This window comes from Hemiscyllium ocellatum, chromosome 26, assembly GCF_020745735.1.
Source record: "Hemiscyllium ocellatum isolate sHemOce1 chromosome 26, sHemOce1.pat.X.cur, whole genome shotgun sequence".
Classification (NCBI taxonomy): Eukaryota; Metazoa; Chordata; class Chondrichthyes; order Orectolobiformes; family Hemiscylliidae; genus Hemiscyllium; species Hemiscyllium ocellatum.
The window spans coordinates 45,049,467-45,063,792 of NC_083426.1; the positions used below are offsets into that span (position 1 = coordinate 45,049,467).

Here is a 14,326-nt window from a genome sequence, read left to right on the forward strand (position 1 = left end):
TATTCCCAATGAAAATGACAGAACTGTAAATCCTTGATTTAAAAGATCTTATATCAACATTTACATTCTGCAAATTTAAAGCATAACACTAATATCTACTTATGGTTAACTATGGACAACTACCATTTTTGACTAACAGCTCAGTATGAATGGCTGTTTACACAAAAGTGAAAGTCAAAGCCCAGGGATTAAAATAGTCACAATATTAAAAGAAAGAAAAAATTGCAAAAAGAAAAGTGGAAATTAATTTATGAAATTAAAAGGATTACCATCCATAAACTGGTTCAAAGATAAATTTGAGCTTCAATTAGATTTAAGTCTACCTTGCATGGGGACAACGAACAGTTGACAGTCAGGGAAATTAAATGACCAGAAAATAAATGGTATCCAGATAAATGCCCAAAACGTAGGCACATATCTTTTCATAAGTTAATGTTTATTGGAAGATATCATTTGTAACATGGCAATTTTCGAGGGATAAATCATCAGAAATACATATTCCAACTATCAGAAATATTTCTACTGTTTTTTTAAAGTAGAAAACCAGTCATAAATACTTTTAAGTAACACAAAATTAGGAAATTATCCCTGCTAGTATCATGAATAAAAAATTTGTATTAATAGATGAAAGAAAACTAATTCCAAGAGTGACAATATTTTATTAACATATCAATATAAATACGACTTCTGGAGTTTCTTTCAGATGTCATGAATGGTTCAAATGACTTAATTCATCAATGTTGAAACTGTAGTGTAAATGACACTTGAGGGTGTAATGGAAATATATTTATACCATATTTGTATCATTTAGAGGTTAAGGCTTTACATTCATACAATAATGGGCATCTAAGTCTTAACATTATAGAACAACTAACAATCCTTCAGATTTAACTAGTTGGTATCAGTTTTTATCCATTAGCCAAACTTCAGATTTCTAAACAACAATGTAAATGAATGGACAAAATAAACATCACTAATGGACGTCAAATTACTTAAAGCATTTAAGCATCACGTCCTTGCAGACTTAAATAAGGAGAATTGATAACTTTATTTTCATCTACTTCTGACCAAGTTACAAAACTCGAAACAATCACGCGCAAATACATGACTTTCATCTTTTATTTTTAAATTGTATGAGCAAATTGTTCGTTGTGATCAAGGTAAAAGGTGGTGGTTTCATTCCTATCTGAGCGCATTTTTGGTTCTTAGCATCAGTAGCACACATTCCCAGTCAAGTAGAGTGATTAGACATTTAGTACAACATCATTCCACGCAACATCCCATCGTTCTAAGTAATAAACTGTCCCTTGCAAATAAAAGCTGAAACACACAGGTAATGCATCACTTGTTGAACCAGGACAATGCATTGAGAGTGTTACAGGAAAGTTCTGACTTGCTGTTAGTATTTTAATGTAAACATTCAAGTTTTTTTTTGGTCTAGGCAAAGGCCTGGATCAAATTCAGGATGTATCTTTTCAAACTATAATTATTGTGATTCTGCTTGCCGAGCTGGGAATTTGTGTTGCAGACGTTTCGTCCCCTGTCTAGGTGACACCCTCAGTGTTTGGGAGCTTCCTGTGAGGCTCCCAAGCACTGAGGGTGTCACCTAGACAGGGGACGAAACGTCTGCAACACAAATTCCCAGCTCGGCAAACAGAACCACAACAACGAGCACCCGAGCTACAAATCTTCTCTCAAACTTTGAAAACTATAATTATATCCAATTGCATCCTGTTAAATTGTTTAGTGAAAAAAGGGACTGAGTTAAGTTTTTAAAAGGTCACAGCTTGATGGGCTATTAACATTATGTACCTTATTTCTGGCACCAACTATGCTCTATAGCGTGCACTGCATAAAGTTAGTATGAAGAATTTTGTTTTGCAAGCCTGTACCCATTAAGAACTGGACTGAGGCTGACCAAACTTTGTTCATGTCAGATGCCAGTGCCTCAGCTATCAAAGAGAGGAGTGGCAGCAGTCGCTACTGACACCAAACCAAGATTCTAAAGGATAGAGGGCAAAAGCAAAAATAGCCACTGAATCAAATGATATCATTTCTATTATCAACAATCAAGCTTTAAGATGTTTGTTTGATGGTCAAATGCTGGAACTCTTCACATGTTTAGAAATGACAAGATCAGCTTCTGAAGCAACACACAATTCTCTTTTTTAATTTAGATTGTGCCAAATTTTGTACTTGTGACCCACATTAAGTATTTGATAGTAAATCCATAGCATAGATAGAACCAGATTTACAAGCCAGGAAAAGAGATTACTTCTGTGGGTCCATTTCCTCAAAATCCCCATAACTTTAAAAGGTATGAAAACATATCTGCAGCAAACAAATTACTTGAAATTTCGAGTTAATAGTGCAGTGCGTCAGTGGCAACACAATGTTTGAGCATTCAGGCCATTCTACCGGTTATGGCATTAAGTGGCAGCCTTGCAGTTTTCTAACTACAAAGTTAAACAAAAATGTACTAATACAACTTGCGAAATAAGCCTCTATTTACACCTGTCTTGTTAAATTAAACAAATCTTGTACTTTTGTAATGTGAAGAGATGCTATAGTGGCATGGTAATGGCAGCTATTATTGTAGTGCACATATGTACTTCACCAGAATCAATAAATCCCCCATGACATTCAATAGATAGCATTTGCAGATTTTGCATCTGATTTGAATTGAACACTTGGTAGCTGAAAAAAGGTAACTGAGAACAGGCACCTGGAAGGCAAGAGCTACTGTGTTTATCTAACCTGATAATTGCGTGAAACATAACCATCTTAGAGAAAATTTCCATTTCTGAATATGTAAATTAAATATTTGTGTAGTCATTAAACAGTTTCTTGTGCATGCCAATAAAATATATGCCACCTACAACATTTAGCACATGAAGAATCAAATAATTACATCAGCAAGGTTTTTTTAAAAAAAGGAACAGAATCTGGAAAGACTCTCAGTATTTAGATAATGAACAAATGCAACAAAGTTTTGTTTATTTGTACAAAAACATTTTAAAACTCTAATAAATACTGTGTGGTGGGTATCAGCTTTCACAACCAACCAGCAGATAGCCACAGGAATATTGATCACATCCTGTGAGCAGAAAAAAAAGAGAGAAGTCTAAGTAGTTCATCTTCCCCTGAAAGGCGGGGAAAATCATTTAATGTGCACTGGTCTGTCATCAGACTTTAGCCGTTTTCGCCGAGGTTGAACGAAGTCATCGTCTGAATCCTCACTGATATGAGCTTCATCTTCATGGTCGGAATCTGATTCTACCAGAGGTGTAAAGGTTCTGTCTGAATAAACCATCTGTAGCTTTGTTTCAAAATAGCTTTCTAAAGCCTTTCCAGCCTGGGCTACCTCCGAATCTGTCTGAAAGTGAAAGGAATGCAGAAGTACTTAATATTACACCCAGTGTCGGCATCATAAAGTATTCATTCACAAAACCCTTGAATATGAACTAAGTTGTGATGCATCAAACCCATACAGACCTTCCATTTCCCATTTTGTTTCAGATGAATTGATCTCAGCCAGAGAAGAGTTGAATTCTTTTGACTGAGCTTAGTGCTCTTAGGCTTTGGATCTCCGTGTAGGAAATGGGCCAAGGCCTATGCTTGGCAATCAAATACAAGAACATTTGCTAGAGTAGGTCTTAGTTTAAATAAATTAATCTATTAAATCTCACTGTCTAAAGTCTCAAACATCACTTAGATGAGGAGATATGAGCATGCCAGGCCTTGCTAAACTACACTATTGCAAGTAGTACATTCAGGTGACAAGCATGTGATTGAGACAAATTCTTCAATTTGTTACAACTTGCATAAGTCTACTTTCAAGAAAAGCAGCACCTTTGAAAGTTAGTGCATACAAAAACATATCTTAGTGAATACAAAACACTCAAAACAAATGCTCTCAGATTTTTAAAATTTTCTGACTTTAAAGCATGCAGTCAACAGACCAGATGGTTATGTCCTGTAATATGTCAAAGGCTTTTGTAGCTAAGTAGCTAAGAAAAACACACTTTCCTTGGTCACCATTTTATAATCATTCAATACAAGTAAATAACATTGTATTTGCTTTAATGTCAATGTCACAAAATATTAGGTTTCTCCAATACTATTCAAGGTTTTCCATATATAGTTTTGTTCATACCACATTGGTTATGGACAATTACAGTGTCCTAATTCACCAAAAATAAAGCACAACTCAAACCTACCTCAAACATTAACTCAAGTTTTAAGCGTCACCCCTGAATAAAAATAATCAATTGTATTTGTATAATCTTTCACCACCTCCGCTAATAAATTACTTGCAATATACACATTACAGATAAAGGCAGCCAGTATGCAACTAAAGTATCACAAATATCAGAGAGATAATGGTCAGATAAACGATTAGATTAATTGAGGGCTAACTATCTACCAGGATACGACAGTGCTCTGCTACAAATAATGCCACCAAATTGTTTTCATCTACATTTTGGCAGTTGCTAGGACTTCCATTTAACATTCAAACTGAAAAGTTTGAAACTCTCCCTCAGGTCTCCAAACCAAGCTGGAAGACACCACTTTGACAATCTGCTATCATTGAATCCAAGGTTTACAGATTAAGTATCTGATTAGTATATTATATACATACTCTGCCTTTTGACATCTTTATATCTCTCTCAAACTTCATTATCTTGTATCTGCTTAGTGAATTTGAAAAATAAAAATCCAGTTCCTGACAACTTGCACCATAAATTAGTCTTGTAGCTAAACAAAAAGGATTTCAGTTGCTCTACACATCTACATCATCTGCCAGGTGGACAATTAAGATAACTAAAGTATTTAGAGGAATGTATTTCTATTTTTAATGTGTATTTAATATCTTTATGCATCTCACAATCAACGCCTAACATTATAATATTAAAATTTCACATCTGACCTTTGAGAACTAAATTTCCAAACATTCTTAGGGCTGACAATAAAGACAGCTCTAATAATACTAAAACTCCAAGCGGTCAGTGGAAGAGAAATAAAAACCAACTGGCTTTGTTCATTTCCATTCCATCCATTTTCTCACACTCAAAAAACATAACAATGGAAGAAGCAGCTTAGCTGACAACTGTAGAACATCCCAAATACTACAATACTAGGGCTTTTTGGATGCAAAGTAACATAGTAGTTGATACTGACAAACTGAACATTTTCTGTATGTGGGCACCCACATTCAAACATTCCAGGCCCATACCCTGTACAATCTTGAGATTAATAGATGACAATCCTCTACTACACTAATGGGGCATTTCCTTTTGTTACACCTAAAACTTCTTTTTTTGGAGATTAATATGTTAATGGAAACTGAGGAGCAGCAGTCTGCAGTGGGTTCATATTCATGGCATGCTGAATGCTTACAGCCAGTAAAATCAACATTATCTCATCAACTTGCCTGAATCTGAGCCAAAGGTGTCAAACAATCCCTTGCACAATGAATGCAATCTGATAGAATGGACAGTGGCTAAAATAATATTCTGAGATTATGTTTCATAAATAACTCTTTTCCATTCCACAAACCTCACGTGGAATTTCAGCTTTACATAAACAACCAAATTCAACTAATACACACTGCAGAGAAAGAAACAGGTCTGTCATAAGCAGGGGTGATGTTTTACCTTGGTTCTCATTTCCCTTTCTTTGGTCCTCATGAGGGCTTGAGGACCATTTTGAACCCCAGGTAATAGGGTAACCTTTATGAGACAATAAAATTCATAACATAAATTTGTTTTATGTGGCACTGATAGAGACAAACATCAAAGTTTCCTTAATATTTACAGTTTACCCTTTAAGTGCATATTTGTTCAACCAATTTAAGTACTTCAACAAAATCCGCTATGTGCTGAAAAAAGGCTTGTTTCTTAAAAATGCAAAATGAGGTGTAGAATAATATAGCAGTTAATAGCTATCAATATCACTTGGAACTGTCATGCTAACATCTTCAACATCCTTTGCTGAAGTTTAAAATGTTTACCGTTTCCTGTGTGACCATTATCTTCAGCAATCTAAGTGTAATATTACTATATGAACAGATTGAGCATTGATTGTGTGTTGCACAAAGTAGAACTATGGCAATTTACATCACTAACAGCAGCATATTTGTACATATCCTGTCTCGCCTGTGAATCTGGTGAGTAGCTAAGTTTTATTCAGAGTTTATCACGCAGTCTCACTGTTATAAAAGTAAACAAAGCGTTTCTTGAGAATTTATATCAGATTGTGTGTCGACTCTCAAGTCTGGAATACTGACTAATATTGAAATCCCCCACTGAGTAAAGACATATGGTTCTGTAATGAAACCTACAGAGCCAAGATCTAACTCTTGGTCTTTTAGGCTTAGTTCGGGAAAGATTAGTGCTCTTAATAGTCAGGGATCCGTAGTAATCAGCACTTACATTCCTGACCAACCATGGGATTGGACTTAATGAAGTGCATTACTAGTACGTCTGCAACGTCCCACACAGCAACAGTTCAGGCTACCTGTGTAAAAAGCCCACCGAGATAAACTTCCTGAGCAGTGCGAAATCAATGGTTGCTTTACTAATGAGAGAAAGTGGACAGAATAGTAAGAATGCAGATCGTGTGTGCTGTTTATTATGTGATATGACAACTACAGAATTGTCTAGCTATAAACTTTGCAATAGATAGCTAAGTTTTTAAATCTTCATCTTAGCTTAGGCATGTTCAGGTCCATTTCAGTGACAGGATGACAGAATTTCAGAGGGGCTGAATATATGTTACTAGCACAAATAAGATTTTGCTAATCCTAACAAATTGTTAACTAAATGACTGTCAAATTACAGGCAGAGCATACTTAACAGCGACAAAGTACTTCATAAAATCACCTAACTTCAGTAGCTATATCAGATAGCCTGTGAACAATTCACTTATGGTGAAAACAGGTGAGAAAAGAACTTTTAAATCATAAGCCTAAAATAGCACTTCAATTTTAATTATACAGGGAGAAATTTAATCATGTACTGTAATATAGTTGCATGGAGTTGTACAACAGACTACCGCTGAAACTGCAAGACGGTTTGAAGATTCTTATAGTCATTTTCTTATTGTCAAAGTTTAAAAAAAAAGCTCTCTGGTACAGAACTTCAGTCAAAATAAAAGCACTTTATCAAAAGTGCATGTAGTATTGCATTGAAGGCTTTTTCCATCCTTGCTTTACACAGTTAGCCGAAGTAAAATATATACTTAAAAGGACTGCACGCTTTAAAACTTCAAATCAAATCAAATTAGTGTGCCCTGATAACTGCCATCCAGGTCCCCAAGGACAGAGGCTGTTGAAAGGTACAAACTATGTTTAAATAATTATCAGCAATAACTTGGTCTTCATATTTAGAATCCATTCACTTCTCATTTATGGCCACTGATATCCACAAAGTACACATTATGGAAAGTTACATATGAGGCACAGTGATGAGAGATTCTTGCACTCCAATCTGTCACAGCTGTCACACTGTAAGCCCAAGTAAACAGAATGGGGCATATCTACACAGTAATTAGTAGAGAAAACTCTCAGCTGTATCTAACACCCGCAGGAATACCTAGCTTGTTGGAAACACAATATGATCACCAAAAATCTTTGGTTTTCTTCAAGCAAATTAACTAAGACAATAAATACCCTGAGAATGTTTCTAAATGAGCACAGTGATTAAGACATTTAAGCAGAGTTTAGGCATTCTAGGAAGAACTTGAATGCAGATGGCCAAGTGGGTTTTGATAGTGAGGGTCCCCTGATTAAAGCCATGACAACAATTTTAGCACTTTATTACACTTGCTGATTTTGTCAAATAACAAGTTTGTCATTTCGGCTTATAATGACAAAACAAAACTGTACCCTGTGGAAGATGTGGCTAAGTACTGATGTTTTGCTACCAAGGACAGACCAAGCTTTTCAAACTAAACATCAAACTACAAAGTGAAGAACAAGTGCTAGAAGGAGAAAAACACAAGACTTACTGAAATTTTGTGGGTCAGGGAACAGCTTCAAACTGCATGTTTAAAGATTCAAAGTAGTACACAGCAAAGTCACAGCTCCTTGAACCCAATTGCTCCAACTGGCATTTAGGTTCTATTCGAGCTTCCCCTCCCTTCTTCTTCAAACCCTAGCATCTCTATTCTTTTTCAACTTCACGTATTGATCTAACTTTCCCTGGAACACATTGAAGCTATGTAACTCAACCTAACTATGAATGGTGAGAAGGATAGTGATAAAACAACAAAAGACTAGCTGGACTGGCGGAATGGGCAAGCACGTGGTGCAGATACATGGAATGACATTTTGGCAGGAACACAGAGGAAAGCTAACAAAATAAAGTGAGAGAGAGATAGAGAGAGAGAGAGAGATAGAGAGAGAGAGAGAGATAGAGAGAGAGAGAGATAGAGAGAGATAGAGAGAGAGAGAGAGAGAGAGAGAGAGAGATAGAGAGAGAGAGATAGAGAGAGATAGAGAGAGAGAGAAAATTGGGGGAGTACAGCAATTGACAAGGGCAGAAAAAGCAATTAGCGACACAATGCTGGAGTTTATAAATAGAGGGATACATTATAAGTTCAAGGAAGTAATTAAGGACCTGGAAAACACAATGGTTCATTCATTCATTCTCAACCGGAGGATGGCATCCATCCCAGGGCACCATTCATGAAAGATCTGAAAGCTATAGACCTACGGGAAAGATTACAAGTATGATTCCGGGAACAGGGACTTCAGGTATGTGGGTGGATGGGACAAGCTCTGTTTCTCCTTTGAAACCTTCACAGAGATTTAATTGTGGTATTCAAAATCGTGAAGAATCTAAACAAAATAAAGTGTTGCCATTGGTGGAATGACTGCAAATCAAAGGACACCAATTTAAGCTGAATGATGCATTTTTTTTAAAATAGTGAGTTGGGGAATGCATGCTTAAGCAGAATCAGGTTCAATTAGTTTCAAAAGTAAGTTGGATAAGCACTTCAGAAAAATAAATTCCAGGGCTACAAAGAAAAGAAGGGTAGAAAGATTAGAGAAGTTATTCTTGCATGCAAGGCCTCTTTGTATGCTGTATTCATTCTATGATTCTACAAATAATGTTTTTTTGCAGCTTTAAGAAATAAACTAATATCTACTTAATTCTTCTACTCAGTTCAATGAATGAACTTCTATTGTAATTACACAAAAACTTACAGAACTCTGCCATCTTGGGCATAGTTTGCACACAATCCCCAATGCTTCAATATATTTGTTACAATACCGGAGCTCTGAGCATAGTCTACACATGGCTTAGAATTATTCCTCAAAAAAAATAAATAGCAGTCTTTTGCTGGTTACTTTTAATGACACTTTTTTAACCTTTAAGTTTCCACGCTGTATCTGGCCTCCTTATTCTTATTAAAATCATAAATGCACAAATCAACTCTCACCTAACTACACCAAAATTCATTTCATATCTAAACAGCCATTCTTCAAACGTGTTAAGAGTTGATTTTACTTTGATGCTATATTCCCCAACACTGACTCTCTCTCAATTGTGACGATGCATTTTGATTCCAGATTTTGCCTCAAGCATTTCCCTGTGAAACACACCTCCCATCCTCTGCCAACAGTTTATGCAGCCAGTTTGCTTTTCATTCCATTCTTCCTGATACTACATGTGCTGAACCTGGCCCAAAATGTACTTGTCTTTTGAAAATCCATGTGTATTGCAATTACTATTATACTTTTGTTACTTTAAGAAGAATTAAATAAAGGTTATACTGCACTTCTGGTTTGGAGATGAAATTCAAACCAAAAATTTAATTCAAATCTGGGATTACTCAAAGCAATATGGAAAATAAACTCTTAAAATGAACAGCAAAACAACACTGCTATCAGAAACAGCTAACAGGACCTGAAGGTTTTGGCGCATTTGACATTTTTACACATTCAAATTCACACACTGTACTTACTTCATTGAATTTTTCACAGTTCTTGAAAATGAGCCTAATGTCAGCCACAAAGTTCTCTGGTGTTTGGTAATGTTGAGAGTGCTTTTTCTGCAATTTCATTTTCACTCTGGATAAATCCATTGGATTCTTAATTATTCTGTAGTAATCAGGAACCTAGAAGGAAAAAAAGATAGGATGATCCTACTTTTGCAGTGATTTCAATAATATATTTTGTCAAAGTACTAAGCAATGTGCAAAATGCTTATACTGGATATACCCGTAGAGGGCAGATAAGAAAAGGATGCAAAGATTCCATTTTAATTCAGGCTAAAACAAAATTCTGTCCCAATCTTTACGATTGATGCAAGAAAAAAAAGTGCATTTATATAGTGGCTTTTACATGGAAAATATCCCAAGAACCAAGTTTCAGAATTAGTAGTCAGTCGTACAGCATGGAAACAGGCCTTTTGGTCCAATGTGTCCGTGCCGACCAGATTTCCTAAAATGAATTAGTCCCATTTGCCTGCTTTTGGCCCATATTCTTCTAAACCTTTCCTATCCATGTACCTGTCCAAATATGTCTTTTAAACACTGCAGTACCCATTCTACCACTTCCTCTGGTAGCTCGTTCCATATGCGCACCACCCTGCATGAGAGAGAGATACCTCTCAGATCCCTGTTAAGTCTTTTCCCTCTCATGTTACAGCTATGTCCTCCAGCTTTGGACACTCTTTTCATAGGGAAAAAGAGCTTTCCCCTTAACCTTACTTCTGATTTCATAAACCTCTAGAACAGACTTGGGCATTTTAAGGCCCGCGGGCCATATCCGGCCCTTTGGTCGTTCCTGTCTGGCCCGCATGAGGTCAATCTTAAATTAGAACATAAATGAAAAAGTATTTACCCCATGCATGCAATACAACTGCGTTGCTTTTGTTTTGAAAAGAATGCTTTTCTTATTTACGTACGGACGTACATGCACATGTATGTTTGTGCATGAACAGCTAAAAGTGATGCTTGCTGGCTGGCCCTCAAAATGTCAGCTCACGCCAAGACAAGTTATGTCATATCCCACAAAATCACCAGAAACAGTAAACCGTTTTCTGATAGAGTGTTTATTAAGGAGTGCTTGTTGGATTCTGCAGAACTAATATGCCTGGAGAAAAAGGAGGTATTTGAGAATGTGCCATTCTCCTGACGCACTGTAACGAGAAGGATTGGGGACATGGCGAGAAATCTGGAGTTTCAGCTTCAGAGCGGTCAACTTTGACTTTTTTCCCTTGGCTTTGGATGAGAGCTGTGACGTACGTGACACAGTACAGCTACTCAGCTTCATATGTGGGATAACTACTGACTTTAAAATCACGGTGTAGCTGGCAGACATGCAGTCAATGAAAGGAACAACTGGGTAATGATTTGTTCCCGGAGGTAATGCATGTTTGGACACGTTGGAACAAGCTGGCGGGTGTGACAATGGATGGTTATTCAACTCTAACGGGAAAAAATGTTGGACTCAAAGAGAATGCAAGATAAAATGACAGAAATTGACCCTGAATAGAAACTGGTATTTTTGCATTGTATTATATATCAGCAAGTATTGTGTAAGTCAGTATTAAAAATTAACTATGTGGTTGATGTTGTAACTAAAATAGTTAACTTCATCAGGGCAAGAGCTTTGAATCACAGGCAGTTTGTTGCACTTTTGGAGGAAAATGAGACTGAACATCGTGACATGTGCTACCACACAGCGGTCAGGTGGCTCAGCCTGCACAAAATGCTGAAAAGTGTATGGGACCTGAGAGAAGAGATTCAAGATTTATGTGAAGAAAGGGAATGGCATTCCACAGCTTTCAGATGCAGACTGGATTGCAGACCTTGGTTTTGCTGTTGATGTGACTGCACTACTTAGATTAGATTACTTACAGTGTGGAAACAGGCCCTTCGGCCCAACAAGTCCACACTGACCCGCCGAAGCGCAACCCACCCATACCCCTACATTTACCCCTTACCTAACACTATGGGCAATTTAGCATGGCCAATTCACCTGACCCGCACATCTTTGGACTGTGGGAGGAAACCGGAGCACCCGGAGGAAACCCACGCAGACACGGGGAGAACGTGCAAACTCCACACAGTCAGTCGCCTGAGGCGGGAATTGAACCTGGGTCTCTGGCGCTGTAAGGCAGCAGTGCTAACCACTGTGCCACCGTGCCGCCCACCATGAATAAACTAAATGTGAAACAGCAGTGCAAGGGCCTTTTTGTGCTTGAAATGTACAACTTGGTGAAAGCTTTTATGAGAAAGTTGCAGCTTCTCTCAAGCCAAATGGAGGACAACATTCTCACCCATTTACCAACACTGAAGGAAGCTGCACCTTCAGTTGATCACCTCCACAGGTACACATCTATGTTAGAAGCACTGCATGGGTGAACTTTCAAGGCAATTTCAAGACTTTAAAATGGTTGAGAATGAAATGCACATGATTTTTTCCCAATTTACATGCAATGTGGAGAATGCACCTAGTGATGTTCAGTTTGAACTCATTGACCTGCAGTCTGCCATCAGGAACTTTGTTGAAGGCCTTGCTGAAGTCCATGCAAAAGAATATTTTTAAGAGCAGTGACTAAATGATTGTTACAAGAGATAGAGTTTAAAACAACAAAAAAGGTGAGGGTAGTGAAAGCACAAAAAGGTTTAAGCAGAAACCTCTAAGAGGACAGGGTTGAGGCAGGTCAAGTTTAGGTTGAAAATGATGGAGAAAAAGGAAGGAAAACACAGCACAAAGTCAAAGAAGCATGATTTTAGTTGGGATCGAGAAGGGTTCCAGACTATAAAACTAGGAGGAGGTTACTGCTATGGAATGGACAAGGCTATGAAGGGAATTAAAAATATAGATGAGATTTTCAAACAGAGATATTACAGTTTAATATATATTCATAGAAACAGGAGTGATAGGAGAGCTATAAGTTAGCATGTGGACATTTCAGTTGTAAACCATCTAAAGTCTGTAATTGATGGAAGAAAGGAGGGTCAGAAGAGTGTTGAAATTTTCACATAAAAAAAGGAGTGGTGGAATTGTAGTTGGAATACAATAAGGAGTATTACCACTAAGGCTAGAAAGTACATTATCACTCCCTAACCCCTACCTCTGCATTGGTCAGAACATGAAGTTGGCACTCCACCCAGTTATTGTCATGGCCAATAATTTATTATTTTTATACAAGGTTTAAAATTAGCATATCCATCAGCAATGTTTCTTCAACAAAAAAACAATGATTGATCAATTGTGAAAATACAATTCATTTGGCAAAGATGGCAAGCTAATTAACAGTTGAAAAAGAAGTGTAAATATTTACCCTAAAAAAAAGCTTCTCTGCAGATATTAGTTTTGAACACAACATTTGAAAGCAAAGACGACTTAGAGAAACTCAAGATGTCTTTCATTTGGTGCTCTGGTGCACCAAAACAGGTGCCATCAAACACAGGCAGCTGTCACTGGGATTGTTGCAGATAGTTTGTTTTGGAATCATCTAAAATTCAAAGGCTGTCCAAGGGAAGAACTACACCAATTTTTGAAGTCTTACATAGACTCTCCAAAAGGGTTTTTTCAAAGGCAGAGCATTAGCTGAGGAGCAGGCTGAATCCCAAGCAATACATAAAACAAAACTTTAAGCACCAGTAATGTGATTTCCAGTGATCAATTTCAAGCAATTAGCTTAAACCATGACTTCAAATAAAAAAAATCCTAATTTCCTTTGATATGATACCTCAGAAAGAATGAAGCACCTTCTTAAAACTTCCATCCTTGGAGAAATCAAATGCCATTATTAAATGCCTTTCATTACAAAATGTGCAAATGAAACGAATAATAAAAAAAATTCAAGCACATTTACACATATTCGCATTCATTCTTGGCATACAACTAATGGTGCTATGCTGGCACCATCTGTGGTACTCTAACTTAGGACAATTTAAAATTCTACACAAAACATCAGCAATTACACTGCTTTTCCCTGCAATGAGGGTGTAGTCAGAAACTCTGTTGAATTCATTCTAGCATTTGGAGTTTGTCTGTCAAGGTCAAGGGGTTCTGAACATTACATACTAGGGGCTTTGTAGCGGTAACAAAGAATATTTCAAATTATTTAAGAGTTAGCAGCAATTTCTAGGATTTCTTATACCACTGCAGTATATTTTTCTGGTGTTACAGAATCATACAGCACGAAACAGACCCTCCAGTCCATGCCCAACATAACCCCAAACTAAACTAGTTCCAACTACCTGGTACTGGCCCATATTCCTCCAAACCTTTGTTCATCATGTACTTATCCAAATGTCTTTTAAACATTGTAATTGTACCCACATCAACTTCCTCAAA

At 37.0% G+C, this 14,326-nt stretch overlaps 1 protein-coding gene across 2 annotated transcripts in view; it reads right to left on the bottom strand.

Annotated features, from left to right (window-relative positions):
• Positions 1-1,606: 1,606 nt before the first annotated feature.
• The window catches only part of trim33 (tripartite motif containing 33), a 150,659-nt gene continuing 137,939 nt past the window's right edge, over positions 1,607-14,326 (bottom strand). Inside the window, exons 18-20 of one of the 2 annotated variants that reach the window (XM_060845571.1) lie at positions 9,973-10,125; positions 5,658-5,732; positions 1,607-3,376 (exon numbers count right to left, since the gene is read on the bottom strand). In XM_060845571.1, the coding sequence (XP_060701554.1) occupies positions 3,161-3,376; positions 5,658-5,732; positions 9,973-10,125 (444 nt within the window). In that variant the 3' untranslated portion in view covers positions 1,607-3,160. The remainder of the gene's footprint in view (positions 3,377-5,657; positions 5,733-9,972; positions 10,126-14,326) is intronic. The other variant, XM_060845572.1, reaches the window with a different exon arrangement.